The 27,057-nt window shown below is 47.1% G+C and overlaps 1 protein-coding gene across 3 annotated transcripts in view; it reads right to left on the reverse strand.

The window, feature by feature from the left end:
• Nucleotides 1-26,769, reverse strand: part of SFMBT2 (Scm like with four mbt domains 2) — a 174,301-nt gene extending 147,532 nt beyond the window's left edge. Inside the window, exons 1-4 of one of the 3 annotated variants that reach the window (XM_061126033.1) lie at nucleotides 26,639-26,769; nucleotides 10,852-11,002; nucleotides 5,130-5,224; nucleotides 1,517-1,757 (exon numbers count right to left, since the gene is read on the reverse strand). In XM_061126033.1, coding sequence (XP_060982016.1) covers nucleotides 1,517-1,757; nucleotides 5,130-5,224; nucleotides 10,852-10,951 — 436 coding nt within the window. In that variant the 5' untranslated portion in view covers nucleotides 10,952-11,002; nucleotides 26,639-26,769. Of the gene's footprint in view, nucleotides 1-1,516; nucleotides 1,758-5,129; nucleotides 5,225-10,851; nucleotides 11,003-24,159; nucleotides 24,298-26,199; nucleotides 26,305-26,638 lie in introns of those variants that run through there. The other 2 variants (XM_061126032.1, XM_061126034.1) reach the window with 2 other exon arrangements.
• Nucleotides 26,770-27,057: the final 288 nt, after the last annotated feature.

The following is a 27,057-nucleotide window of genomic DNA, read 5'->3' on the forward strand; positions in this document are numbered from 1 at the left end:
CTTTGCACAGACTCCCGGGCTGGAATTCCACCAATTCTAATCCCAAAGCAGACTCCACTCTTTGTGCACCCAATAGGAAAACTGGTGGTCTCTTCCTCTCCTTCCCGAGGATCATAAACCAAGGCAGGTCATGCTGCGAAGCTCTTTAGAGATTATACACTATCACCTCTCATTTCAAAGATGAGAAGATGGAGAGGTCTCACCCAGGTCCCTACAGGAAATGGCAGACAAGAACCCCCATCTCTGGCTCCACCTGCCATGTTCCTGCTTTCTTCCAGCCCGTGATTCCTGGGATCAGTAGGAAAATCTCTCTATCACCACACAGGATCTCAAACAAATACATGAGGTGTCATGGAGCACTTGCACTCGTGTTAAATAGTCTGGGACGCCTTTCAAGTTTAACCATGACAAAGATCGACCAGGTACAGCTGTGGGATATACCGTGTGACGAGCTCTGCAAGACAGAAAACCACACCACCAAGAATCCTTGTACAAAAGCACATTCCACGATTCCCTCTGGAATGAGCTGCAATCTCTGGCTACAAAGCAATGGTTATCCTGCACTACTGCAATCAATAAAACCTCTTGCCCCGTGAACCTGCAACTTCCTGACTTTGTTCTCTGTACGTAAGATTTCCAAGCCGTGTATCGATCACCTACTCAATTTTGTTAAAAGTTCTCTAAAACGAGCAATAAAGAAATTCTCCAATTAGCATCACTTGGGATGGTCTGAACAGACTTCAGATCTTTCAGTCACATTAATGGTGTCTCTTTCTCACGGGGTTTCCCCATTTTTCACTTGCAATTTGTCATTTTAAGTGTGTCTGGGTCTTGCCTAAGAGCACAAAGTCAAGAGGATACAAATTTGATGGTGTTTCTGAAACTAGGGCAGCTGCCACATTTTTCACCCAAGTGAGAAAGAAGAATTGATTCATCAACTCTGCCCTCTTTTCTACAGCTACAGCATGGATTTTTTTTTTTTTAACTAAATGAACCCATCAGCTCTTAAGAGTATTAAAATTCTGTACCCTGGAACTTCTCTCTAAAATGACCCACTAGAGGATGTATTATAAAGTGAAGAAACCCACTTACATCTTCTCCGAGTGTTTTAAAAGTGTCAAAATTTAAGAGTAAGTCTTGAGATAAGCAAGGACAGCAAAAAGGCAGGATTTACCCAGAAACAAGGCAAGATAACCCATCAGCAGGAAATAGAGAACAAGACCTCTACTGCCAGCATCACTTCAGCCTTCCTTTTCCTACCACCAAAGACCCACATAAGGATTGATTAAGCTCAAACGCTGTAAAATGCCATGGTGGGTTCAGCCATCAGGTTCAGCTCCAACTCTTGAAAATGCACCCAGTTCCCCCTTACTCTAGCACCCTCAGGCTGAGGCCACTCAAGAAGAGATTGTGAAAATGGTGGACCTTCCTAGGAAATCACAGTTATCAAATTGCTACAAGGTTCCTCTCTGAGCATCACAAGTGATGCCCGAGAGCTGGGCCAGCCCACGCTCACCGTCCGGGGGCATGAGGGTCTTGTTGTTCTGCGTGCACCACCCCACTGGGTGCAGGTCTGCGATCACCACGTCACACCAGAAGTCAGCCCGGCGGTCCTCCCCGTAACCACAGTAACGCAGCAGCAGCAGCTGCCCGCAGGTGGTGATGACCGTGGCCACCCAGTACGTGTCCGGGTTCTTCTTGTTGGCCACCTCCAGCTTCATCCCCGGCTGGAAGTTGCTCTGAATGCTGATCTCAACCTTAAAGAACCCAAAACACAAGAAATCCATCACACACTAGACACATAACATCCAGAACAAGAACAATTAAGAATGTAACACTTTTAATATTTGTTTCCTGAGATCATCACAGTCTAAGAGAAATATAATGTGAGCCACTGGTGGGTCATTAAATTTCCTAGTAGCCACTTGAAAAACAGATAAAACAGATGAAATTAACTTCAATAATGTATTTTATTCAACCCAAAGGATCCCAAGTAGCATCGTTTCAAGATGTAATCAACATAAAAAATAGTAATGAGAAAGTTTACATTCTAATTTTCCAAGGAGCCTCTGAAATCTGGTGTGCATTCTACACTTAACGGTACATCCTGTTACTAAACAGAACTTGGGTCTGTTAATAAGAAGTGCAGTAAAGTCGATCGACAGACTGGGCTGTGGTGAAGGAAAGTACAGCATTTACTACAGGGCCAAGCAAGGAGAATGGGCAGCTCATGCTCAAGAGACCCAAACTCCCTGGGTTTTTAAAGGCAACGTTAGGGGTGTGGGTCACAAGGTGTGAAATCTGCTAGTGCACAATTCTCTGACTGGTTGGTGGTGAGGTAACAGGGTTATGTGTTGAAAAACTCAATCGTCAACTTTCTGATTCCTTCGTGTCTGGGGTCTACATGCTGCTGATTGCCATGCAGTTAACCTCTTCTAGCTGGTGGGGGTTTTGGTATCCACAAAACTACTCCAGGATCATGCTCAGGATATTATCTGTAGCCCATAAGGAGGAATTAAGGGTCCCTAACTTTGTTTTATGGCTAAACCATTAATATTTGGGGTTCCCCTGGTGGCTCAGTGGTAAAGAATCTACTTGCAGATGCAGACAACACGGGTTGGATCCTTGGGTTGGGAAGATCCTCTGGAGGAGGAAATGGCTACCCACTCCAGGATTCCTAGATGGAAATCCCATGGACAGAGGAGTCTGGCAGGCTCCAGTCCATGAGGTCGCAAGAGTCAGACATGACTTGGCAACTGAACAATTATTATTTTGTCTTGCTTGACAGCTATCCCTTGTTCCTGCATTTTTCTTACTTCTCTGATTAAATCTGCTCTTTGAAACTCAGAGAAGACCTTAGGAGGCTAAAGCTTTGGAGGTAGGGACATGGGTGTCTGTCCCCAGGAAGGTCCTGCTCACTTTCAATCTCAACTTGGACGACACACTTTCCAAGTGCTAGATGGCATGTGGCTACTATGGGAACAGTGCAGCCCCAGAAAATGGATTTTCTTTTTTTTTTAAATTAAGGGTTATCATCTATGAATGGGCTTTCCAGGTGATGCTAGTGGTAAAGAACCCACCTGCCAATGCAGGAGACTTAAGAGACAAAGGGTTCAATCCCTGGGTCAGGAAGATCCTCTAGATGGCAGCCCACTCCCGTATTCTTGCCTGGAGAATCCCATGGACAGAAGGGCCTGGCAGGCTGCAGTCCATTAGGTCGCACCAAGTTGAACACAACTGAAGCAAGTCAGCACACACACGCGCGTCTATGACTATTTGCCAGCCCTTCCCACAGAAGAAAGCTTTTCAGCCTTGGAAGCTACAATATTCTAGAGCTAGCACATCCGATGTCCCTGAATATCTGCTGCACAAAGAGATGATGGGATCATAAACTGTTCACCCATGGGTCCTCTGCAGTACAGGACACTATACCATGACTGAAAGGGAGGGAGAGGAACAGACTGGGTGAAAGGGAACAGCACTGACTTCATGCAGAGAGATACTGGTGACTTCCCGGTACAGAAAGGAAGGAAAAAGTTGTCGATCAATTGTTATTTAGTTGCTAAGTCATGTCTGACTCTTGGTGATCCCATGGACTGGAGCCCACCAGGCTCCTCTGTCCAAGGGATTCCTCAGCAAGAATCCTGGAACGGGTTGCCATTTCCTTCTCCAGGGGATCTTCCCAACCCAGGGATAGAACCCGCATCTTCTGCACTGGCAGGCAGTTTCTTTACCACTGAGCTTCCAGGGAAGTCCTACCTCATTCCTAAAGTGCCTGGAGAAATCTACCACGTCCTCCTGGCACCATAAAAGGCTCATGTTACAACAGCTTTTGCAAAACAGAAACCACTTGGTATGCCAGGCGAGTTTTAGTTTTGTTATGTTTTAATATTTGTTATGTCTTAATATTTGTTATGTTTTAAAATTTTGTATTTTAATATTTTGTTATGTTTTAATATTTGTTATGTTTAATATTGAAAGTGCTGGTTTCACAAAATGGCCACAATCCCGTTCATAATAAACCAGTAATTATAACAATCTAAGTGTCAGTGTTAAAAAGGAATCAGGAATGCAATCCACGTTTAACGAGGTCATGCAAGTTTAATAAGGTCTTAAACGCCTTTTCAAAAGAACACGCCACCTCCAAAAAGAATAAAATGTTGCATTAAAATAAAGAAAGTGTTTTCCTAATTCAACAAAAGAGCCAGAGGGAGGACCAGATAGAGACAGTCCCCCGATTTGTTTATGATGGCTAAATCTCTGCCTTGGAAGCCCAGTATGGGAAGGCGGTGGGGGGGGGGGGGGGGGGGGGGAGATGTCTCTCACTATTAAATTTTCATTTCCAATAAAGCAAAGAGTAAAACCCAGGAACTTGGGTCCTAGAAAGTTACTTTTTTCCTTGCTAATGATGTATCACCAAAATCTCCTATCTAAGCAAATACTGGATAAAAACTTAATTTTTTTTATTTCCTAGGACTTGCCCTCTGCTTGGCATACTATTTGCACTGTTCAAAAAGAAAAAGTATTGATGAGGGTGATTTTCTGGTTTGATCCTAATGTTTCCTGAATACTTCTGGCCTTTCCTATAATTTGGCTTATCTGTCCACAAATGGCCAGATGGCTTTTCAGGTGTCCTTTCAAAGTAAAAATATCAACACAAAATTAAAATACACAGTCATTACGCCTCCTAAGAAGACATGACTCATAACACCTGCTTGCCTAGTTTGCTTTTATTTGCTCACATCAACCTTACCTGTCTCTGTCCCCTAGATGGAAGGGAACACAGCCTTCTGCTCTGGCTTTTTGAGGCGCAAAACAAGGCTGAAACCTGTGAGCACCTGCCCTGGGCAGGACCAGAGCAAGGCTCACCTCCCCCACTCACTTCCTCATCTCGGCCGTATGTCTAAGAAACTTAGTCGCTCAGGTGTGTTCTATTCTTTGCAAACCCATGGACTCCTCCGTCCATGGAATTCTCCAAGCAAGAATACCAGAGTGGGTAGCCATTCCTTTCTCCAGGGGATAAATCTTGGCCAAATCTATCTTTCCTTTTCATTCCCTTTCGCAAAACGCGTTTGGCATCCCCAACACCCCAAACGCAAACCAGAAGAAGGGACGTCACCATCACTTACATGTTTGAAGGACGTATGTGGGGCCGCACTGGCTCCCGTCTCTTCCAAGTATTCCCCCCAGTTAAAGCCGCTCTCCTCCAAACTGGAGCCTTCTTCTTTGGAAAGACCAAAAAAAAAAAAAAAAAAAATTAAAATTTTTTAAAGTTTAAAAGAAACACCCAAAACAAAAACCAACTCAAAAAAAAAAAACCAGAAAATTAATACTAACGTGAAGAATAGAAAGGCACTGGCCTTCCATGAAAATCAGAAACTCTTTGGTGCAAGAGAGGAACAAATTCAACATGCAGAAAGGCACTGCTGAATTCTTTTTCAAAGTTTCTATTTGCTGGTTTCAGAAACAGAGGACTGGAGAGAGACATAGAAGCAACCGAGGAGTGTGTCTATGTATGCTCAGTCATGTCTGGCTCTTTGCGACCCCGTGGACTGCAGCCCACCAGGCTCCTTTGTCCATGGGATTTCCCAGCAAGAATCCTGGAGAGGGTTGCCGTCTCCTCCTCCAGAGATCTTCCCTACCCAGGGATCAAATAGTCTCCTGAAGCTCCTGCATTGGCAGTCGGGCTCTTCACCACTGAGCCACTCAAATGGCTCATCAATAGACCCATGGATGAAGATGTGATCCAATCGAATATTACTCAACCATAAAAGGGGAGAAACGGGCTTATCTGTAGAGATGCAGATGGACCTAGAATCTGTCATAGAGTGAAATAAGTCAGAAAGAGAAAAACAAATATGGTCTATTAAGGCATATATGTGGAATCTAGGAAAATGGTACTGATAAACTTAACTGCAGGGCAGGGACAGAGACACGGAGAATGGGCGTGTGGACACAGAAGGGGAAGGTGGCACAAATTAGGAGGTTGGGATTAATGTACAGACAGTTCTGGTGCTGCCCGGGCCTGACCCTAAGGAACCCGCGTCAGGACCAGAGGAGACCTGACAGTTCCAGTCCCTGGAAGCGGTGGTGAGACCAAACCCATGGCTTAAATCTCAAGCTCAACTCTGAACCCACTCCCCAGAACTCCTGATCCTCCATAAGATTCTCATCTCAACTGTCACCAAAAAGGCTGCTTCTGCCCAATGGGAATTCATTACAAGGTACATTTCCACTCTCCTCTCCCACTAAAATAGGCCACAACAGCTCTGGTGCTCACCCATGCATTCACACCTATCAATCAAGAAAAGACAAGGTATTATTGGGCCCCTACTGACCAGTGAGATCGGTGCTCGGGAAAGCACAGGTGCTCTCTATCATCTAAACATATCTCTGAGGGTCTCCCCTGGAGGTCCAGGGGTTAAGAATCCGCCCTTCCAATGCAGAGGGTGCGGGTTGGGTCCCTGGTCGGGAAGCTAAGATCCCACATGCCTCCGGGCCAAAAAAATCAAAGCATAAAACAGAAGCAGTATGATAACAAATTCAATAAAGACTTTAAAAATGGTCCGCATCCCCCCAAAAAAATCTTTAAATAAATACTTTAAAAAGCACCGAAGAGCCAGACTTCAGTGCTGTTAACTCTTAAGTATGCTGTCTTAGAAGGTCTTCTGGGTCTTCATGGGATCACAAAGAGTTGAACACAACTTACTGACTGAACAACAATGTTGTTTTAACAATAAAATCATGCACAAAATCGAAGATTACCCACAAGACGGCCTCTTGGAAACTGTAGCAGTGACACTTCTTCAGCCACCTATGCCCTGAGGAGCTGATTCTCTAAAGACATTTCAAAGAGCAACAGATAAACACACAATGTTTATGAGTGGAGGTCTCATAAACCCACAGCAAATATTTACAGCTGATTCATAAACCTCTTAAACCCATCCATGTTTTATCAAGGAAACTCTCAACAATCTCTCTTCTCTGCACAAAAACGGGTGGGAGGCATTTCCCATGATGTAATGCAAACAGACTATGACGAGCTACTATGGAAGTTTCACAATTTAAAAGAAAGGAATGTTTATTAGTGATGATCCATTTCTAGAATACAGAATGCTGGATATGTGACCAGAATCATTCTTATTAACTAGAAAAAGAATACTGAACACTTTACTGAAAAAGTGGGCGTGCAGACAACTTTACAGTGAAAAATGGAATCAACACAGGACTCACCCATCTTTTTTTAAGGGATCAGATCTTGGGTTGTAGAATATTACCATCTGAAATAAGACTAACTTTGCAAAGAAAAAAAAATTTTTTGCGGGGGGGCCATGAAGGAATCTTAGTTGCCCAACCAGGAATTGAACCTGTGCCCCCTTCATGGAGTCTTAACTAGCAGGCTGCCAATGAAGTCCTTTGCAAGTGAAATATTAAACCTACTTCCAGTACCCAGTCAAGGAACAGAAAACCAGCAGGTTTAGAGTAAACGAAATCTTACAGGGCACCTTTTTGTGTGCTAGATATTTAAGTGGAAAGAGAAAGGCAGAAGACATTCAACCTTTATCATTCTAACTGCTGACAGTTCCTAGGATCACAAGGTTTAGAAATCAGTTCTACTGTTGCAATGAGCCAACTAACTAGAAAAGACCCTGATGCTGGGAAAGATTGAAGGCAAAAGAAAAAAGGGGTGACAGAGGATGAGATGGTTGGATGGCCTCACCGACTCAATGGGCATGAGTTTGAGCAAAACTCCAGGAGATGGTGAAGGACAGGGAAGCCTGACGTGCTGCAGTCCCTGGGGTCACAGAGAGTCAGACACAACTTAGCCACTGAACAACAACCGCTGTAAGTACACTGAAGAGACACAAGGTATGGATGAAACTCAGCAAGGACTCGCCAACACCATCCTAGGTCTGAGTTCACGGCAGCCGGACCACACCTGGGTTGGGGGGAGGACAAAACACAAGGTCCTCAAGGCTGTCTCAGCTTTCCAGACCCCGAGAAGGCCAGAGAGACTGTCCATAAAAAAAAAAATAAAAAAGAAAAACACCCGATTCTCCTAGCTAGGGAGGCAACAACTGTTCAAAGAGACTTTAAAAGGGGAGGAGGGGGAATATTACTGAGTCACTCTGAGCCAGTCCCCAGCAGGAAGAGTAAGAGATCTGGAATTTTCTACGAAGAATGCTGATTCCTTTCCTTCCCAAATAGTAGAGCCCATGGAACTCTGGTTGTTGTCATTCAGTCGCTAAGTTGCATCCAACTATTCACGCTGGTATACCCTTAATACAAAAAATATACACATCAAGCCCACACTTCCAGCATAATTCTTTCCCTCAGTGGCTTGCCCCATCTAAATGTGCAATGCCACTCTATCTGCAGGCTTCACCAGCAAATTACATTGAACTGGTCTGAAAAAAGAATGTCAAAGGATCTACGTCAGCACACCGTTTTGCCTGCTTTCATCACTACAACTGACGAAATGGAGAGTTCCAGGAATCCAATCCCGACCCAACTTCCTTCTCTGAGGCCCATACTAGAGCTACCCAGGCTGTCCGCTGGGGAGGCCTCAGTGCATCCACTGGGTTTATCCTGGGGGTGGCCTCAGGGCCCCTGGGAGGAGGAGGAATTTTACATGGCAACCCTGAATATTCTTTGGAAGGACTGTTGCTGAAGCTGAAGCTCCAATACTTCGGCCACCTGATGTAAAGAGGTGACTCATTAGCAAAGACCCTGATGCTGGGAAAAACTGAAGGCAAAAAAAGAAGGGACAGCAGAGGATGAGATGGTTGGATAACATCACCTACTCCACTGACTCAACAGACATGAATCTGAGCAAACTCCAGGAAAGAGTGAAGACAGAGAAGCCTGGCATGCTGCAGTCTATGGGGCCACAAAGAGTCAGACACAACTTAGCGACTGAACAACAATTTCATCGAGGGGACTCGAGCGTCATGGGCCCCAACTACTATTTGAGCCTTCCTTAAAATGAGGCAAAATGAAAAATAAAAAAGCTGTTTATGAGGCAGAGTCCTCCATGTGAAGCTGAAGTTCTCATAGCAAAAAGTGGATCATCAAGCAGGGAAGTGCAGCAACTGGGAGTGAGGGTGGGGGGCCCCCAACTACACAAACACTCAGGAGCAACCACATTAGACTCATGGTCTCATTAAAATGCAAAGACCCACCTTGTAACTTTCCAGATGGAGGTCAAATCTCCCAGAAGTTAATGGTCATTTTTTTAATTAATTCTCCAGAGCAAATGTTTATGATTCAGAGCTGAGCTGTCCTTATACAAGCTGATGTTATATAAATATCACAAACCTTTATTTTTAAAAAATTATCTTTCTTTAAAAAGTTATCTTTTTAAAATAAACTATTATGCCAGTAGTTAGAAAAAAGACGCATGTATAAATTCACTGGTTAAATATAAAATTCAATCAGAGATGTCCATTGCTTTGTTTGGGATTTCTTAAAAGGAGAAATATTTTAGCACAAATTCAGAGGACCTAAATGTCTTTCACATTATGCTCTTTAGGACTTGGTACTTTTACTGCCACACTCCAGGTTCAACCCCTGATCGGGGAACCTTCAAGTCTCAAGGTAGAGCCAAAAAAATAAAGAAGGAAAGAAAGGGTCTTGGGAAGGGGCATCCCACAACTGGGCGGATCACCCTGGCCCTCTCTGGGCACATGGGAGACAATTCTACTTGGTCGCCTCCCTTGCAGCGGCCAAAAGCCGAGACTAGTTCTAGTCAAGAGATTGGGAGCAAAGGTCTCCTCTGCGCTGGAGTATTTAAGCGCTGATTCAAGCCACTCCAGCCCAGCTCACCCCCTGTGAGGACAGACCTCGGAGCACCATGGAGAGATGACAGCCCTAAAGAGAGGGTGGGAGGACTCATCGGACAGAGCACCCACTGGCCCTGCTCAGACGATATGGCCAATTTATAAGCACTTACTGTGTTAAACTACTGAGGTTTTATTTTCTATTGGAGTACAGTTGATTTGCAATGTTGTGTCCATTTCAGGTGTAGAGCAAAGTGACCCCGTTACACATACATACACACACACACACCCCACACACACATATATACTTTATCAGATTCTTTTCCATCATGGTTTACTACAGAATATTGAGTAGAGTACCCTGTGCTATATACAACAGGATGTTGTTGCTTATCTATTTTATATACAGTAGTATGCATATGTTAATCCCAGCCTCCTAATTTATCCCTCCTCCCTCTTTCCTCATTGGTAAACTTAAGCTCATTTTCTATGTCTTTGAGTGCCTTTGTTTTGTAAGTAAGTTCATTTGCACTATTTTTTAATTCCACATGTAAGTGATATTTGTCTTTCTCTGACTGACTTCACTTAGTATGATAGTCAATCTCTAGATTCATACATGTTGCTGCAAATGGCAGTATTTCATTCTTTTTGTGGCCGACTAAGAGTCCGTTGCATCTAGGTACCACATCTTCTTAATCTATTCATCTGTCGATGGACACTTAGGCTACTTCCAAATCTTCACTACTGTAAATAGTGTTGCACCAACAGTGGCGTGCATTTATCCATAGTTTTGTCCAGATATACACCCAGGATGGGCACTACTGGATCACAGAGCCACTGAGATTTTGAAGTGGCATGTCACCTCACTATAACCTAGCCTGCTCAGTCTGGTATTTTGAACCCAACTTTGCGTAACTTTCAAGCTGCTATACGCTTATAAATATCCCTGCAGATCTCAGAACAAGCAGTATGTAAAGCCTCAGAACACTGCCCCAGTGTTTTCTAAACATTCTCAGGAAGATACCGGTCAAGACGTCAAAGGGCCAAACTCGTTTAGGAAACAAAACCACACCTGAATCAAGATCTCCATTACGATCAGCTGAGCTCTGATGTTTTTCCAAGGGTGAGGATGAAGGGTCCTGCATGCTGGAAGCTGACACACTGTTCTCCATTCTTAACGGCTGAGATCGTCTTCTCTTAAAGCATCCTGCAGGAAGAGTTACCTAAAGGAAAGCGACAACAGCAGAAGTCAGAGCACTATAATCGCAACCATGAATTTCTGAACTCTCCAAAACTAACGATACCCCATCGAAGCTGCCACCATTTCATTACAACATGCAGGGTGTGACATCATGTTAGCAACAGGAAATAGCAGGACTGAAGACTAACGACCACATGCCCACACAAGGTCACAGCACAGCTATAGGTCATCATCACCACTAAGACGGACATATTTTTCATCAATCAACAGAACTGCCAGTCAATCAACAGAATTGCCATTTCAACCCCCAAATCTACCTTGGCGGCATTAATAAGAGACTCCACGATCCACCTTTTCCCTCCTCTCTCACTGGAAGCTATGAAGCAAGAACCACACCCACCCCTCAACCCCTGCCCCGGCCTCAGCATCCCCACACACAGGGACGGTAAGTGGTGTCTCACAAGCGATTCGTTACCAAAACCAGATAAAACATCACTGCATGCCAACAGCGTGCTTTCTGACCAACGGCACTTCTGTAATAAGATGGCGATTCCACAACTTCCATTCTGATAGAATTGCTGGGAAAACAGGCAAAATTACAGCCGGTTCTCACAGAATCCTACACCCATCCGGTTTGTGTACTTCACAGCCGGTGAAATACCCAGGTGCTATCATTACTAAGAGTCAGCCAGTCAGGGCTGGTTTGCCAAAGGAGGGACCCGATCCTTGCACTTCACTCTGCAGGCAGCACTGGGGACTGCAGGGCTTCCTTCTAGGAAGCAAAATGATCGGGTTTGTTTCAGAAAAATCATTCGGGCAGCTGCATGCCAGATAGATGGACAGACAGAAATGGAAACAGAGACTAAATGGAAACAGGTAGAAAACAAGAACATGCTGAGTGGTAGGGCATCACCTGATAAAGAAAAAAACTGAGAAATTACTACCTAGTATTTTGTGTCTCTTAAGTCCCTCCCTCTGCCCCTCCCCAATCCCCTCTCCCCACTGAAAACCACTAGTTTGTTCTCTGTGTCTGTGAGTCCACTTCTGTTTTATTATATTCCTTTGTTATATTTTTTAGAGTCCACATATGTGATAACATACAGTATTTGTCTTCCTCTGTCTGACATATTTCCCTACGCATAATACCTTCCAGGTGCATCCATGTTGCTCAAATGGCAAGTTTTCATTCTTTTTAATGGCTGAGTAATATTCCTTTGTATACCTATTTAAATCTGGAGAAGAAAATGGCAACCCACTCCAGTATTCTTGCCTGGAGAATCTCATGGACAGACAAGCCTGGCAGGCTTGGGGTCACAAAGAGTCGGACGTGACTGAGCAACTGAGCACGCGTGCAAATCTATTTAAAAGCCGTATGTGATTAGCAGCTGCCATACTGAACACCCAGACCACTGCCTAGGTAAGCAGAAGTTTATGGTATTTGAGTTTGGAATATGCCCTAAATCAGCACCAATTCTTGCCTCTCTTAGTAGTTTTAATATACAGCAAACTAGTTTAAAAAGCATAGCAATCTTAAAACCTAAAGAACTTCAAAAGCAGACTGAACAGTTTCTCCATAATATTCCAAAATCTTTCACTGCAATCTTCTTAAAGTAGTAGGTTTTTAGTGAATGTGCTGTTTTTATACCAAAACAATTTCAAAAGAGAAGCAATCTTAGCCTCCAAGTTATGTCACTAAGATTGTGGCTTCTTTCATTCATCTACAAATTAAAGAAAATCATTCCACCTCAGAAATGTAATCAGGCACAGTTTTTCTGCAGGAAAAGTCTATGAACCCAACTACTAGTAAATTAGTCAAATATCAGTAGCTTCTATGCCTTTATTAAAGGAGGGCTCATGTTTTTAAGATTCCTATTGATTCAACTCTGTCTGCGTCTAACTACATGCTATAAAAAGGTAATCAGCGACTGTAAAGTAAGTTCAATTTTAATGAACCAGACCCATCATTTGAAATAGAAATCAAGAGTAACAACATTTATACCAAAAATCCACACTGTTCTGTAAGGACAAGTAACACATCTTTGTCTACTCAGGCAGCTGCAAGATTTATTTATTTTGGTAAATGACATGTCACCATTTGCTTTTTTGTGATGTTTACTTTTTTTCTTTCCATAAAAGGTAACCTTTCCACTTTCTGCAGAAGTCTTGCAAAATAAAATTAAAAACGGACAAATTAAAATCACTTGTAATTCTAACACCCAGGGACAATCTCTTTTGTATTTATAGTGTCTCCTCCAGATACTTCTCTGTGGGTTTTTCTCATATAGAATTTAGAATTTTAATTCATTTCCATTTAACATCACCTAAAAAGCATTTCCCCCACATCATTAAACTCCTCTGAAAACATGACTTAAAATGATTGTATGATTTTTATTATAATATGAATAGGTTATTTATTTGCTATCCCTCTCCCACTGCTGGCCATTATTTTGATATTTTTATTTTTCATTATTATGGGCATCGTAATCTGCAATTCTCCCATGACACCTCAGCTCTTTCCCACATTTTAACTTTGTTGGTATTCTTAATGGATTTTTAAGAGCCCTGAGTAACTTATCCCACAAAACCCTTGCAGACATTTTCCCTTAGTGATACCTTGTCCCTTAGAGACAATTCTCCCCTTAGTGATACCTTCTGATACATGTATGGAACATGCTGTCTTTTTCAACTCAGTCTGATCCATTGATTCACTTCATGTCTTTTAAAAATTACATTCATAACATGTCCTCCCCAACTGTAAGATACCAGAAGTCTAACTTCCCTGGATTTCAAGTTTCACATTTAGTTTTTTAACATATTTCCCATATGTTTATGTTCAAATGTTTTGTGAAGTGAGGCTCTGAGCTGACCATCCCCTGCAGTTAATAATCCATTCCTATCCCGTTGGGTTTTTAACAGCCTGTCTTTACCATCTATTTAATTCTTACACATAACAAGGCTATGGTTCCATGCACCAACTTTCCTTTAATTATGAGTCAGCAGAATAGGAACTATGACTACTACTCAAACATCCTCCACTTAGTTCAGCAATCACTGAACTTGGGGCCATTAAGGCAGGTTTATATAGGGGTGACAATGGTATTGCACGCCTAGGAACCCAGACTCACGACCTGATCATCACAAGAGACTGCTGTGGACAGAAAGTGCCAGAACCTGCACACGGGGAGAAATGAGTATGCACCAGAGACTCCCTCCCCCGCCAAATCTCCACTTTCTGCTTTGTCTGCAGGGAGGAGGAACTGGTTACCCAAAATAAACGTTTCTGGACCATCCCAAAAGTTGGATGTGGTCATGCCACTGCATTCTGGCCAGTGAGAAGTTTGCCGAGTGAATGAGTTCAGCCCGCCTTTTCCACCAAAGTGACCTTCTGGTTCTGCTGTCAGCTACAGATGACTACCGCAGAGAGAAACCAGCTGCGTGGTTTCCACCCCTCCATCTGAGGGTCCCCTGATACACTGCTGCTGCTGCTAAGTCGCTTCAGTCGTGTCCGACTCTGTGCGACCCCATAAACGGCAGCCCACCAGGCTCCGCTGTCCCTGGGATTCTCCAGGCAAGAACACTGGAGTGGGTTGCCATTTCCTTCTCCAGTGCATGAAAGTGAAAAGTGAAGTCGCTCAGTCATGTCCGACTCTTCACAACCCCATGGACTGTAGCCTACCAGGCTCCTCCGTCCATGAGATTTTCCAGGCAAGAGTGCTAGAGTGGGGTGCCATCCCCTGATACACAGCCAATCCCAATAAACAGCCCGAAAAGGACCCTGCTCCTTAGAAACACACTTGTAATAAAGATGACTGGGTGGTCCTCTAGAATTCAGGGTGTGTGCTGTTTTTATCTGAAAGCCTATCAATAAGGCCCCAAAATGGGGGGGAGGGGCTTCCCTAGTGACTCTGGTGAAGCATCCGCCTGCCAATGCAGGAGACACAGGTTCGATCCCTGATCCGGGAAGATACCACATGCTGTGGAGCAACTAAGTCCGTGCGCCACAACTACTGAGCCTGTGCTCTAGAGCCCAGGAGCCACAGCTACCGAGCCCACGTGCTACAAATACTGAGGTCTGTGCTCTGCCACATGGGGAGCCCGAGCACCGCAACTCAAGAGCAGCCCCCGCTTGCTGCAACTAGAGGAAAAGCCCTCGCACAGCAATGAGGGCCCAGCACAGTCAAAAATAACTAAATAATAAACTTCTTAAAAAAAAATGTCAAATGCTGTCTCTGGTTTCTCCACCCCCACCTCCCCACCACCAAAAAAACTCTCAGTTAGGTTTGCTGTTACTGTTCAGTCACTAAGTTGTGTCTGACTCTCTCCAACCCCATAGACTATAGCCCGCCAGGCTTCTTCCTCTGTCCATGGAATTTCCCAGGCAGTGGGTTGCCATTTCCCACTCCTGAGGATCTTCCCAACCCAAAGATCAAACCTTTGTCTCCTGCATTGGCAGGCCGATTCTTTACCACTGAGCCATCAGGAAAGCCCATTAATGAAGCTTTCCCAATGGTTCAGTGGATAAAGAATCCACCTGCCAATGCAGGAGACACGGGTTTGATCTCTGGGTCAAGAAAATGAGAAGGAAATGGCAATCTACTCCAGTATTCTTGCCTGGGAAATCCCATGGACAGAGGAGTCTGGTGGGTTACAGTCCATGAAGCCCCAAGTTGTCGGACATGACTGAGCAACTTAGCATTAAAAATCATTCTTACCTGTATTCATCAAAAGGCAAAGTTCAAAAATATACCACTCCAAAGGCCTCACTCCAGTGAGAATTATTAGAATAGCAATAAAAGAAATGTTGCATCTCTTTTAAAGTTACCCAATTATCTAGCCCTTTCAAAGGGATCCGCTTAAAGTAGTTCAAGAAACAGGCAATTTTACTGCCGATTAACATGCTTACCATTTCAAGCTCGTCATCCTGAAACAGGGAAATGGTTGGCAGCTGTTTTTTATGTGACTCCAAAGAGAGACTCTTCTCCAGGTTGAAAATTAAAGGCGAAGGCCTAAACGGACAGCTTATGAAATTCCAGACAGGCTCTGGCTGCCCGTGGAGATCTAGCATATCTAAATCAGAGAAAACGGCCTCATTTCACACTCCAGGAATTTCCTAATGAGCACAGGACACCTCATCTGAGCCAAGACCTTCCCAAACATTTCCATCAAAATGGGAAATCTCAGAGCATTCTGCAGGAGGCACAAGGCTGTGATTAAACCTCATCTCTGCAACAATCACTGCGTCCACCTTCCTAAGAAGCAACGTGCAAACACCAGCCTGGGATCACGGGCGTTATCTGCAAGAACCACGTTTATAAATGGCTCTGAGGATGAAAAGAGGTGTTAAGTATCCAGGCACTTATCAAGGAAGGCTCCCTTCTGCTTACACCCATCCTGTCACCCAGATCACTCTACTAACCATGCGTGACTAAGCCCATCTCCCCCATGCTCACTGTTTCTCCAGGCCAACACTCTATTTCTCCAAGAAGAGGCAGGCCTTCCAATTCCTTCCATCATCCAGGGAGATGACCTGATCCCTTGGGACAGAAGATTCATGAAATGTTGCCATCCGAGATGTGCTCCAGAGTTGGGTTTATACCTTGATTAGGACCTCAATCTCCTGCCCATTTTGCAACCAGTTTGCATCCAGTTCACTCTAAACAGATTGACATCTGACACAAACAGCTGCCCCAGCATAAGAAGGCTAATTTCCCACATCCCAATTCATACCTCTGTCCCAAGAAATTAGATCTGCAGAGGATAAGAGATGGGCAAGGAGTACCTACCAAGCCCAGTGGCGGCCAATGAGCCCCATGATAGCAAACTGGGTCTTTTTTTAAAAAAGAAGTTTTTAAGTTGGGGGTAGCTGTTTTACAAGTAGCATTACTTTCTGCTATACAACAAAGTGAATCAGCTATATGTATACAAATATCCCCCTCCCCCCTCCTTCTGGAGCGTCTGTCCCATCCCCCGCCATCCCACCCCTCTGGGTCATCCCAGAGCACCAAACGGAGCTCCCTGAGCTAGAGTGGCTTCCCACTAGCTGGCTATTTTACACACAGGAGCATATACATGTCAATGCTCCTCTCTCAATTCATCCCACCTTTTCCTTCCCCCACCTCCAGTATTTGCATGTCCATTCTCGACGTCTGCACCTCTATTCCTGCGCTACAAATAGCTTCATCAGTCCTTTTTCTAGATTTCACATACATGTGTTAATATACAATATTTGTTTTCCTCTTACGTCACTCTAACCTGGAGTCTGTCACACAGAGTGTAGCCAACTGTGTCTTTTGATTCACAGTCTTAACTGCCACCTCTTAATCTCCCACCCCCATCAAACAGCAAGTGTATTACTCCAGATAGAGCTAAATCAGACCACGAAGAGCAAGAGCGTGGGCAAATTGAGAAAGGTAACAGCCCTCCACGTTACTTGCTCGAGAGAAAAGAAAACCCAATCAAATCGCAGACTTGCTGTGCCACCATCCTGGAAATTCATTTATTTATTAACTATTTCCCTTAGAATTATTTATGTACAACTCTCTACTTATTTCCTATCAAGATAGTTCAGGCCTTGAAAGACACAATTAAATCAACTTTACAATTGGTCTTTGCATCAAGGTAGCTATCTGGGGCTTGTCACACCAGAAACTGACTTCCAAGCCACAAAGGTGAACACCATCCTTATGTCAGCATACAATAGACAAGCAATACTTGACACAGAAGCGCTTGGTTGTGGGCTCTTATCAAAGCATTAGGTTCAGAACTAACAGACACTCAGTGCTAGGATCCTGGACAAACTGCAAACACAGGATTTCCCTGTCATCTGCAAATATTAGGAACAATGAACTAGAGCACCGCCCTGACGCTGCTCTGTGAAACCCCATGGACCGCAGCCCACCAGGCTCCTCCGTCTATGGGATTCTCCAGGCAAGAACTGGAGCGGGTTACCATGCCCTCTTCCAGGGGATCTTCCCAACCCAGGGCTTGAAGCCACGTCTCTTAACTCTCCTGCATTGGCAGGAGGATTCTTTATCACTAGCGCCACCTGGGAAGCCCGCTGTAAGCGTGTAATCATCAGTGCCTCATTTTCTGAGGGGGTTTTCTGAATGGATGACTTCAAGAAGGACAGATGCACAGCGGCAGTACTTCAACTGATTCGGACTCTGCGAGCCCATTCCTGAAGGATGTGATCCCAGGCTGCTGAGCTCTGGGGATCCCCTTGAAGAGCATTTCAGGTTTTGACTTTAAGCCACAGATATGTGTAATCTACAAAATTAGGCACCAATCAAATGGCATGAGAGGTTATGATCTAACTGCAGAAAAGAAATTTACGAGAATAACAAGTCTTCCCGTTGCAGGGATCAAACCCAGGTCTTCTTCACTGCAGGCAGATTCTTCACCGTCTAAGCCACCAGCAAAGCTCCAGAGGAATAAGAGAATAAATAATAAGACAATAATAAGTTGGGCCCCATCCAACTGCCAAGTCAATAAAAACACCCTAATTTACTTTAGTTATAAAGAACTTGGGAAATGTAACCAATCCTGCGAAGAGCTGGTTTAACCCTACAGTGTAACCATCACTTAGCAGAATGTACTCTGCGCCTTTTTAACCACAACAAGCAACACTTCTCATCTGTAAAACACAGGGACCATTCTAGAGGTCTCCTAAAGTCTCTCAACCCACTCAAGCATTTCAGAAGATCTGGATTTTCCTGAACCTTCCTAGTTAAGAGTGGATGTGGTAGGAAAGAACAATATACAATCCTCTCAAACGGAACAGAGACTCAAAAAAGGAAGTAGTCACCATGGTCTACGCTGGATCCCAAAAGCTTTCATTCAAAAGCTTTTCATTCAAAAGCTTTCAAGAGATGGGTCTGGTCCCAAATGCCCAGCTGGCTGCTCAGCGTGTACAATCTGCTACACTGCCCAGAGCCACCCTAGTTCACAGCATAGGGAGGAAAAGGGGAAGAAGGCGTCTGAATTCTGCAGCTGGCTGGGAAGAAGAAAGCATATTTAAGCTAAAGTTGTAAAGACAATAAACGGTAAGGGCCAAGACTCAAGGCTCCAAACATTCTGTTACACCAGTCAGAGTCTTTCTCCTGCCTCCAAGCAGAACATCAAAGAATACAGAAAACCAGAGCTGGTAGGTTTGATCCCAGAGTTGGCCGTTTCTTAGTAACAGCACTATGGACTATTAGGGACAAGGGAGAGGCGAGCAGAGAAAAATGAAACGCTCCAGAACCACCAGCCTTTATTAAAATGATGGCAGGGTCTTCCCTGGTGGTCCAGCGGCTGACTCCTTGCTCTCAATGCAGTGGGTCCAAGTTCAATCCCTGGTCAGGGCACTAGAGCCTGCATGCCGCAACTCAGATTTAGCACAGCCAAGTAAACAAGCGTCTATTTAAATGACCTTCCACGTGAGGCTTTGTAGGAACTTGCTCTTGGCATTTCAAACATTCATACTGTACCTTAAAATAATGGAATTCCTATCAGTTTTGACTAAAATGGAAAACAACAACTTGCCCAACTGAAGAGAAAGTATGCTTAAAAACCATCTTTCCTTGGGCCAATAAAACTGCAGGAGGGGGAAAAAAACACAGGATAAAAATTTTCCCACCGTCCTCCGCCCCTGTGGCTCTAAACCCCACTGGTGCTATTTGCCCAACACTGGAGAGTTCCCCAAATATAAGGAATCAACCAAAATGCATCACTCTGGTTTTTAAGAAAATCAAAAAGAATGAAACCAAAAGCACAATGGATTCTTTATTTAAATCAATGTCAAAGACATCCATCTTATCACAAGAATAGAAACCTACAGGAGAAGAGAGTAAAACTTTGAATAGTGAGTATCATTGGTAACAGGAAGGACCCTAACTGCTGATGTCCAGCAAAGCATTAGCATCTTTTTAAAATTCTCTACAAGGGACTTCCCTGATGATCCAGTGGTTAAGACTCTGAGATTCCACTGCAGGGGGTGGGGGTTCAAGTCCTGGTAGGGGCACTAAGATCCTGAATGCCAGGTGGCACAGCCAAAATTATAACTACAATTCTCTACGGGCTAGCGAGATAGGGAGTAAAGGGTGGTACCTTTCAATCAGAACATCACTGGGCTGATCATACAAAACCAGACGCTAAGAATTTTATTTGGTAATGCTTCCCTCGTGGTCCAGACAGTAAAGAATCTGCCTGCAATGCGAGAGACCTAGGCTCAATCCCTGGGTCGGGAAGATCCCCTGGAGGAGGGCATGGCAACCCACTCCAGTGTTCTTGCCTGGAGAATCCCTATGGACAGAGGCGCTTGGCGGGCTACAGTCCGTGGGGTCGCGAAGAGTCGGACACAACTGAGTGACGAAGCACAGCACAGTTCATTCCCTGTTGGGACTGCAAGCTCCAAACTGAGTATCTCCTCGTATAATACACTGCCCTGTCTATAAACATCTTGCTTACACTGACCTCCAAACAGAGAACACTTGGCTTAGCCAACAAGATCAAGTTTCCTGTGAACTGTCGCAGGACATTCTCAGTCTTACAAAGAGAGGAGAGGAAGGACTTGCCCAGTGGCCCAACCTGAAGGGTAGGTGTGGAAAACAGAGGGTCAGGTCTGATTCCTTCACTGGCTGAGTTATGTGGAGGCTGCAGTTACTCCCCCTTCCCCCCGCCACACACACACACACACACACACATCATGAATATAATCAAATAAATTCTAAGCACTCACCTTGTGTGGGAGGGCGGGGTACAGAGGGCTATTTGGAATGGTCCCTTCTATTCTAGGAATTATTAGAGCAAACACAAATCAAAGTTTTCTCTATGGCACGTAGTCAAAGGCAGGCTGACCTGGCCCAGGTCCTGCCATTACTGAATTATATGTGAAAGCTACAGTGGTGTGCCTCAGTTTTTCTCTACATCTCTCCTTTTCCAGAGCCCAAGTGAAATCATGACCCCATGTGCACTTGTATCATTTAACAACAACTTTACTTCCGGACAGGGATCTGCATTCACAGACATCCTCTGTGATGATGACCAGTCACATGTCCACTCTACCTCCCAGACTAGAGTCTTAAAGATGAATCACATGGGCAGGTCTGCAGAGACGTGTTGAACCACCTATTTTTTTCCCAAATAGAACCATGGAGATGTCTGAGTGAGTTTCTAGTTTAAAGTACTTAATCTTAGTTATGGAAGCTGATTCTCAGAAAGATGGCGACCAGTAACTGGTCCATGGTCACAGAGCGAGACAGAAGCATCGCTGAAACCAGGCCTCCTCCGGATTCTTTCCTGGCCTCTGTCAGGAATCCTCCTCACAAAACAGAGCTGTCAGGTCATGGGTCACCACTGCAAATGCACAGATTGGTCTGCCATCACAGAGATGATTTCCCTAACCAGTTTTGCTTACCTGTAGAATGGGAACAGTAAGTTGCCACCAAGGAAATGTCGATATAAGAACAGTCAGGAAATAATACTAAAAATGTCTTAAACTATGGATCCTAATTTCCTTTGGGGGCAAGAAGTTTTTACAAGTTCTTCATTATTTTTTATTTTATTTTTGGCTGTGCCCCATGGTGTGTGGGATCTTAGTTCACCAACCAGGGATGGAACCCATAGCCCCCTGCATTTGGAAGCGCAGAGTCTGAACCACTGGACCACCAAGGGAATCTAACAAGTTCTTCTTTATGGCCTCCACACTGTTACAGGAACTCCAAAAGTTCCCCAGAAAGTGAAATACTGAAAGAGAAATGGTAGCTAATACTAGAACTGGAAATGATTCAAATTCTACATTGACTATTTTTGTTCAAATCACTTTAAAAAAAAGAAAGGAACCCCTTTTAACTTTGAAGTTCTCCACATTTTCACTGCCTGCGCTTCCTGTATCCCCAAAGCACCCTGTATCAATTCCAGGGATGCCTCATTCACTTACTGCTCCGAGCAATGTTTCCATCACCCAGCATTTCTGCCTAGATTTCGCAAGTCCTCTGGGGAGAAAGGTGGAAACTGCCACCTCAGTCAGAATGCACAAAATGGAATCTGATGAGTGGTCAGCCCTGCTGACAAAACTTCATCATCAGTCCATAATCTCTGCAAGAAAACATTAAGAGGAAAAGCCCTCTGTGATCAATTACTCCCATCACTACAGAAATTCAGGGTACCATCAGCATGGCCTGTTTGAGGTTCAGCGTGTGGGTAACCCAATGGGAAAGGGGAAATACTCTTGTCACCCCTGCAGGTCTCTGCCAGCACTTCTAGAACAACACACATCAAAACAGACTGACTGGTGGAGTTCTCCAGCCTAAGCGTTGCTGAAAAGCCCTGCCACTGGGCTGCGGTTTCAACTGGCCAGGGAGTGTCTCCTGCGCTTGAGTAGGGGACTGACGCCTATGGGTGTATTGTCCATGCCCCCCACCTTCCAGGCGGCGGCTGGGTCCCAGCAATGAGCTAAGACCAACATCTGAAACAGTACCTATTCATTGAAGGGAGAAAGCAGAGTGTGTGCAAATGTAACGCTTTGCAGGGAAAAAGTAGCAAACCCCCTACCTCCTAGGAGCGCCTAGCCAGCAATTCCTTGGGCCTACCGGGGCCTCTCCGCTCCCCTCCTCTACCCGCCCCCACCCCACCCCCAACCGCCTCCCCAGGAAATGGGGCCGAATTTGTGCCGGCTTTCGCTTTCTCTCTCATGTGGTGAAAGCTGGGTCCATTTGCTTGGTGCAGACATGCCAATCGGTCCCCCGGGTCCCTTGGCAAGGGTGCGAGGGTGGAGGGGTGAGGGAAGGTAGAAGGCGGCGGCGATGGGTCTGGATTCGGACACGGTCTGCGGGCATCCGAGATAGTTTCCCACCAGTGCGTTCGGATCCGCTGCCAATGCGCCGCTGGAGCCGACAAAACGCTGCGCGGGGACCGGACTCTCAGGAGCCAAGGGGCGAGCGCAGGGCCTAGAGTCCCGGACCCTGGAGGAGCCGGAGCTCGGGGTCCAGGGAAGCAACACAGAGGACACCAAGGGTGGGTGAGCAACCTCACTCCTGCGCCCAAAGGAACGAGGACCCGCGCGGCCAACCCCGGGCGTCCTGCTCTTCCCGGAATCCCACCCAACTCTCTAAACACAAAGATCCCGAAAATTACGAAAGCGAAACTGCAAGCAGGTCTCCAGAAGTTTGGAAACGGCCTCCCAGCGTCCGGACACCATGGACGCAGTCAAGGATGAGCGCCCCAGTGAGTGGCCATCGCTCCTCAAGGTCGCCCTCCGCGGCCCCGGGGAACCTCCCGGGTTTTTCACACGCAAGAGTCCCCAGTCCAGGTTCCAGACGGGGGTCGGCGGTGCTCCTACCTCGTCTCCATTCTGCCCTCTCCTCCCCACAAGAAGGGAAACTTGGGCCCTGCGAGAATCCTGGGGAATGTTCTTTGTAATCGGTTGTATGCTGGCTTCCACCGCACAGCTCGGTACAAAATCGCAGGTTTCGGGGCGTTGGAGAGGATTGTGCGCTTGTCAGCAGCGACGTCAGGAGGACGAGGGGAGGGGTTCCCGGCTGAAACTGCAGTTTACAAGCACTGAGCCATTTTAGGCTGGTTTCCCCTTGAACGAAGCCCACGAGGAAGCAGTCGCCGAGGGGACGCCCGGGACCGGAGCGCCGGGGACGCGCCACGCCGTGCGCTCAGCTGGGGGGTCGCGGGTGCAAAACTCCTCTAGGCCTGAGGGTCAGCCTCATTGCCCAGTAGGAGGGAAAATCTGCCGCGAGGTCCCCAATGTGGGGGATGCTTGCCCCCAGACCCTACCCAGGGGACGCCGCAAGGGGCAGACTGTGCGATGGCGCGGGGACCGTCCAAATAGGACAGTTGACCCCCTCGATCCTTTCTCCAAGCCCCTGAGAATGCCCACAGCCCACGTCACTGTGGTAACTGCAGACCTAGCCAGCGCTTTTTAATCCTGAGACTTAAAATCTTGGCACACTAGGCAGACGCACCATCAGGTTCTCGGGCCCAGGTAAAGTTCCCCGGACCTGCCCTAGCCTGGCCCCGGGGACGGCGCGCGGAAGCCGTGTGGCCCCCATCCCCCCGGGCCACCCTGCTGGCTGCGCTGCGCGACCACCGCTTACAAGCGGCCGCATCCTGGCCACTGGCGACCCCTGTCGGGAACCGCTTCCAGCTAAGCAAACTCCGTTTGCTCGCTTACCCTCGGGCTCCACTTACAAGCTCCGACTCTGCCCTCAAACTCTCTGACCCTCCGAGGACCCCGAAGTCGGCCTCTCCCCGGTACCTCGCCGCCCTCTTCAACCCCAAGGCGACATCCCCGGTCGATGGCCTGGAAGGCTCGCCGATCCAGCAAGGGCGAGGGGCACTTTCTTCCGCGAACGCTCTCCCCATCCCCCACCTTCCCTAGAGCGCAACTCCAAAAGCAACTCCGCCGCTCCACCCCACGCTCTGCAGCCAGGGCCGTACGCCCCCGCCCTTCCGCCAACGTATTTTCACACCCCCCCCTCCACCCCACCCACTACGCCCCGGACGCCGCCGCCCCCCACTCGCACTTTCTACCCCGCCGCGGCGCAAACTACACGCTGCCCTCCACTAAGTACAGCGCGCCCCTGCACACACGCATACACACACACACAACCCCACCGGCGTCTGCAGCCTGACTGCCCCCGAAACCCTGGATACTGAGTCCTTTAAATAAGCGGCACACCGCCGCACCTACCCGGCTTTACCCACACAGGATCCTGCGTACAGAGACAGAAAGAGAACTGGTCTCCTAGAAAGCTGAAATAAATCACTCCCTCTGCCCTCCTGCATTTTGCACCACGCGTCAGCAGTTTGTCACGTCAAATCAGGGCAGGGTCTGGTTCGGAGACGCACACACGAATCTGGGGCGGATCTCTTGGACACTCCCACCCAAGTGCACACACAGGTATGCCCACCGATTTAAAGGCACGCAGAGCAGTTCTGCTCCGATGCCCCGGTGCGGGCCAGCAGCACCCTCTCCCCTTTAGCAATGGACTGGACACACGCAGATTCTAACCACGGAAAAAACTAGGGCAGCCCATTCCTTCTCTTTTTTCCCCTTTAATTCGCTAAAGCAGCTACTAGAGTAGCCAAAGAGAGCTGAAACTAAGAGATGGCAACTCCGGTTGGGTTTTTTCCCACCTCAAAACCTTTATTTTCAGTTTTTAAAAGCCACCTTAGCCCGCCATATTGAAACTGGCAAGGCTTCTAAATACTCCTCCGCCGCGGCTTCCAAGAAAACACGAGAACGGAGCGGGCTCTGGGCGCGCGTCTGGCCACCACAAATCAACCACAGTCCCTCGGCTAAGGCTCCCCTTCTCCGGCTAATCGTCTCCCGCCGCTCCGGATCAAAAATCCACAAATACATCTAGCAGTTCGTACAGCAGTTTTTGGGGGTTTTTTGTTTTTGTTTTTTGCGGATTTTGCTAACACACACATTTTTTAGAAAATAATAAACTCCAAAGCCAGATCAGATTAGTAATTGTGAAAGAAGGTTATATGAGAGTAGACAACAGGAAAGCCCCAAGGGACAGGATGTGACTTTAACGCGAAAGAAAAAAAGAACAAAAAGATCATCCATGCCGGAGCACGCTCCGAAACTACTACTGACAATTTCATTTCAGCTGCACAGGCAAATGTTTCGGGGTGGGGGGGGGGGGGCGATTCCGAATATGTCCACGATTTTTATTCCTTTTGATGGCTGCTCTCCAGTCCTCACCCCACCATCTCGCCCAGCCACCACCACCCCGCCACCCCGAACACACACACACCATCTAAAAAAAAAAAAAGGGAAGAAAGAGACCCCAGCGCGGGGTAACAAGGGCGGCTGCGTCGCCAAAATGAGCGCACAAATGAGGAAGGTGGGCGGCGGGAGGGGACACTGCACCCGGGGAGGAGTACGCTTTTCAACTACGGACAGACTCCCGTGAGGCCGGGCTTTGCGAAGCCGAGGGACCTGGAGGAAGGGGACAGGGGGGAGCAATAATGACAACGCGGAGCACAGCGCGGAGTTTGCGGCTCTGCTCCAGAGCTGTCGCCTTCTCCTCCAGCCCTTCCCTTTCGCTTCTCTTCCACTGCACCCCCTCCTTCGGCCCCCCACCCCAAGCCCAAGCCAGCTTCCCTTTTTCTCGGAGCTGGAAAAAGAGAAGCTGACCGGCGCACTCAACCTGCGGGCCGGAGGTCCCCTCGCGGAGCGGGCTGGGCGCGGGGACAGCGGCCGGCGCGGGGTCCTACCTGGTGAAGTTCGCGCTCCCCGCGGCGTGGACAGAGGCCCGGGCGCCGCCGAGGCGGGGGACGCCGGCCTCACCCGCTCGCTGCGCCTCGCTCGCTCCCCGCCCGCCTCCCTCGCGCGCCCGCTCCGCGGCTCGGACTCCCACTACAGCCTCATTCCAATATGGCATCCTCTCTGTGCGCATGCCCGGCACTCTTTTTTAAGATTATTATTTTGTGTGTGTGCGCAGCGAACTCCTTCAACGACCTTTTCCAAGCGCTTGCAGCACGTCTTAAGCCAATTAGCCGGCGGGACGTTGCAGCCCCTCCCCTACCCCGCTGGGACGCCCCCGCTCCTGGGCACATCGCCACCCCCCACACACTCACACACACACACTCCACGCTCCCACTGCCCCCTCCCCGTCCCACTCCCCTCGCTTTTTCCCTTTAGCTCCCTCCATACACGATCTGCAGAAAGTTCCCATCACAGGCGCCTTCGCAAACCCATCTGCAAGGAAATCTGGGCAAACTCCGCAACTCACTAGACACTTTCGGCTCCGTCGGTTTACAATCCCCCCGGGGACTAAATGCACAAACTTGCGCTTTATCCGCGGAAGGCTGGTAGCCAGCGGAAAGAAATTCAGTCCGCTCCGAGCCCCGGGCCCCGCCCACTGCGCCCCACCCGGCTCTTAAATTGTGCCTTTTCTGTGGAGATTCAAATATTTTCTGAGGCCTTAGGGGTGGCGGGAGGGGGCCAGAGGAAGGTTTTCCTGGGAAACGTGCCCAGAGGAGTCGGAAATTCAATCAGGGATGTTTGGACCAGCCTTGCCGCTGAGACTGGCAGGACGCAGGTAACGAGGGCCGCCACGGCCTCTCCGGGGG

This window comes from Dama dama, chromosome 23 (genome assembly GCF_033118175.1).
Source record: "Dama dama isolate Ldn47 chromosome 23, ASM3311817v1, whole genome shotgun sequence".
In the NCBI taxonomy this organism is placed as follows: Eukaryota; Metazoa; Chordata; class Mammalia; order Artiodactyla; family Cervidae; genus Dama; species Dama dama.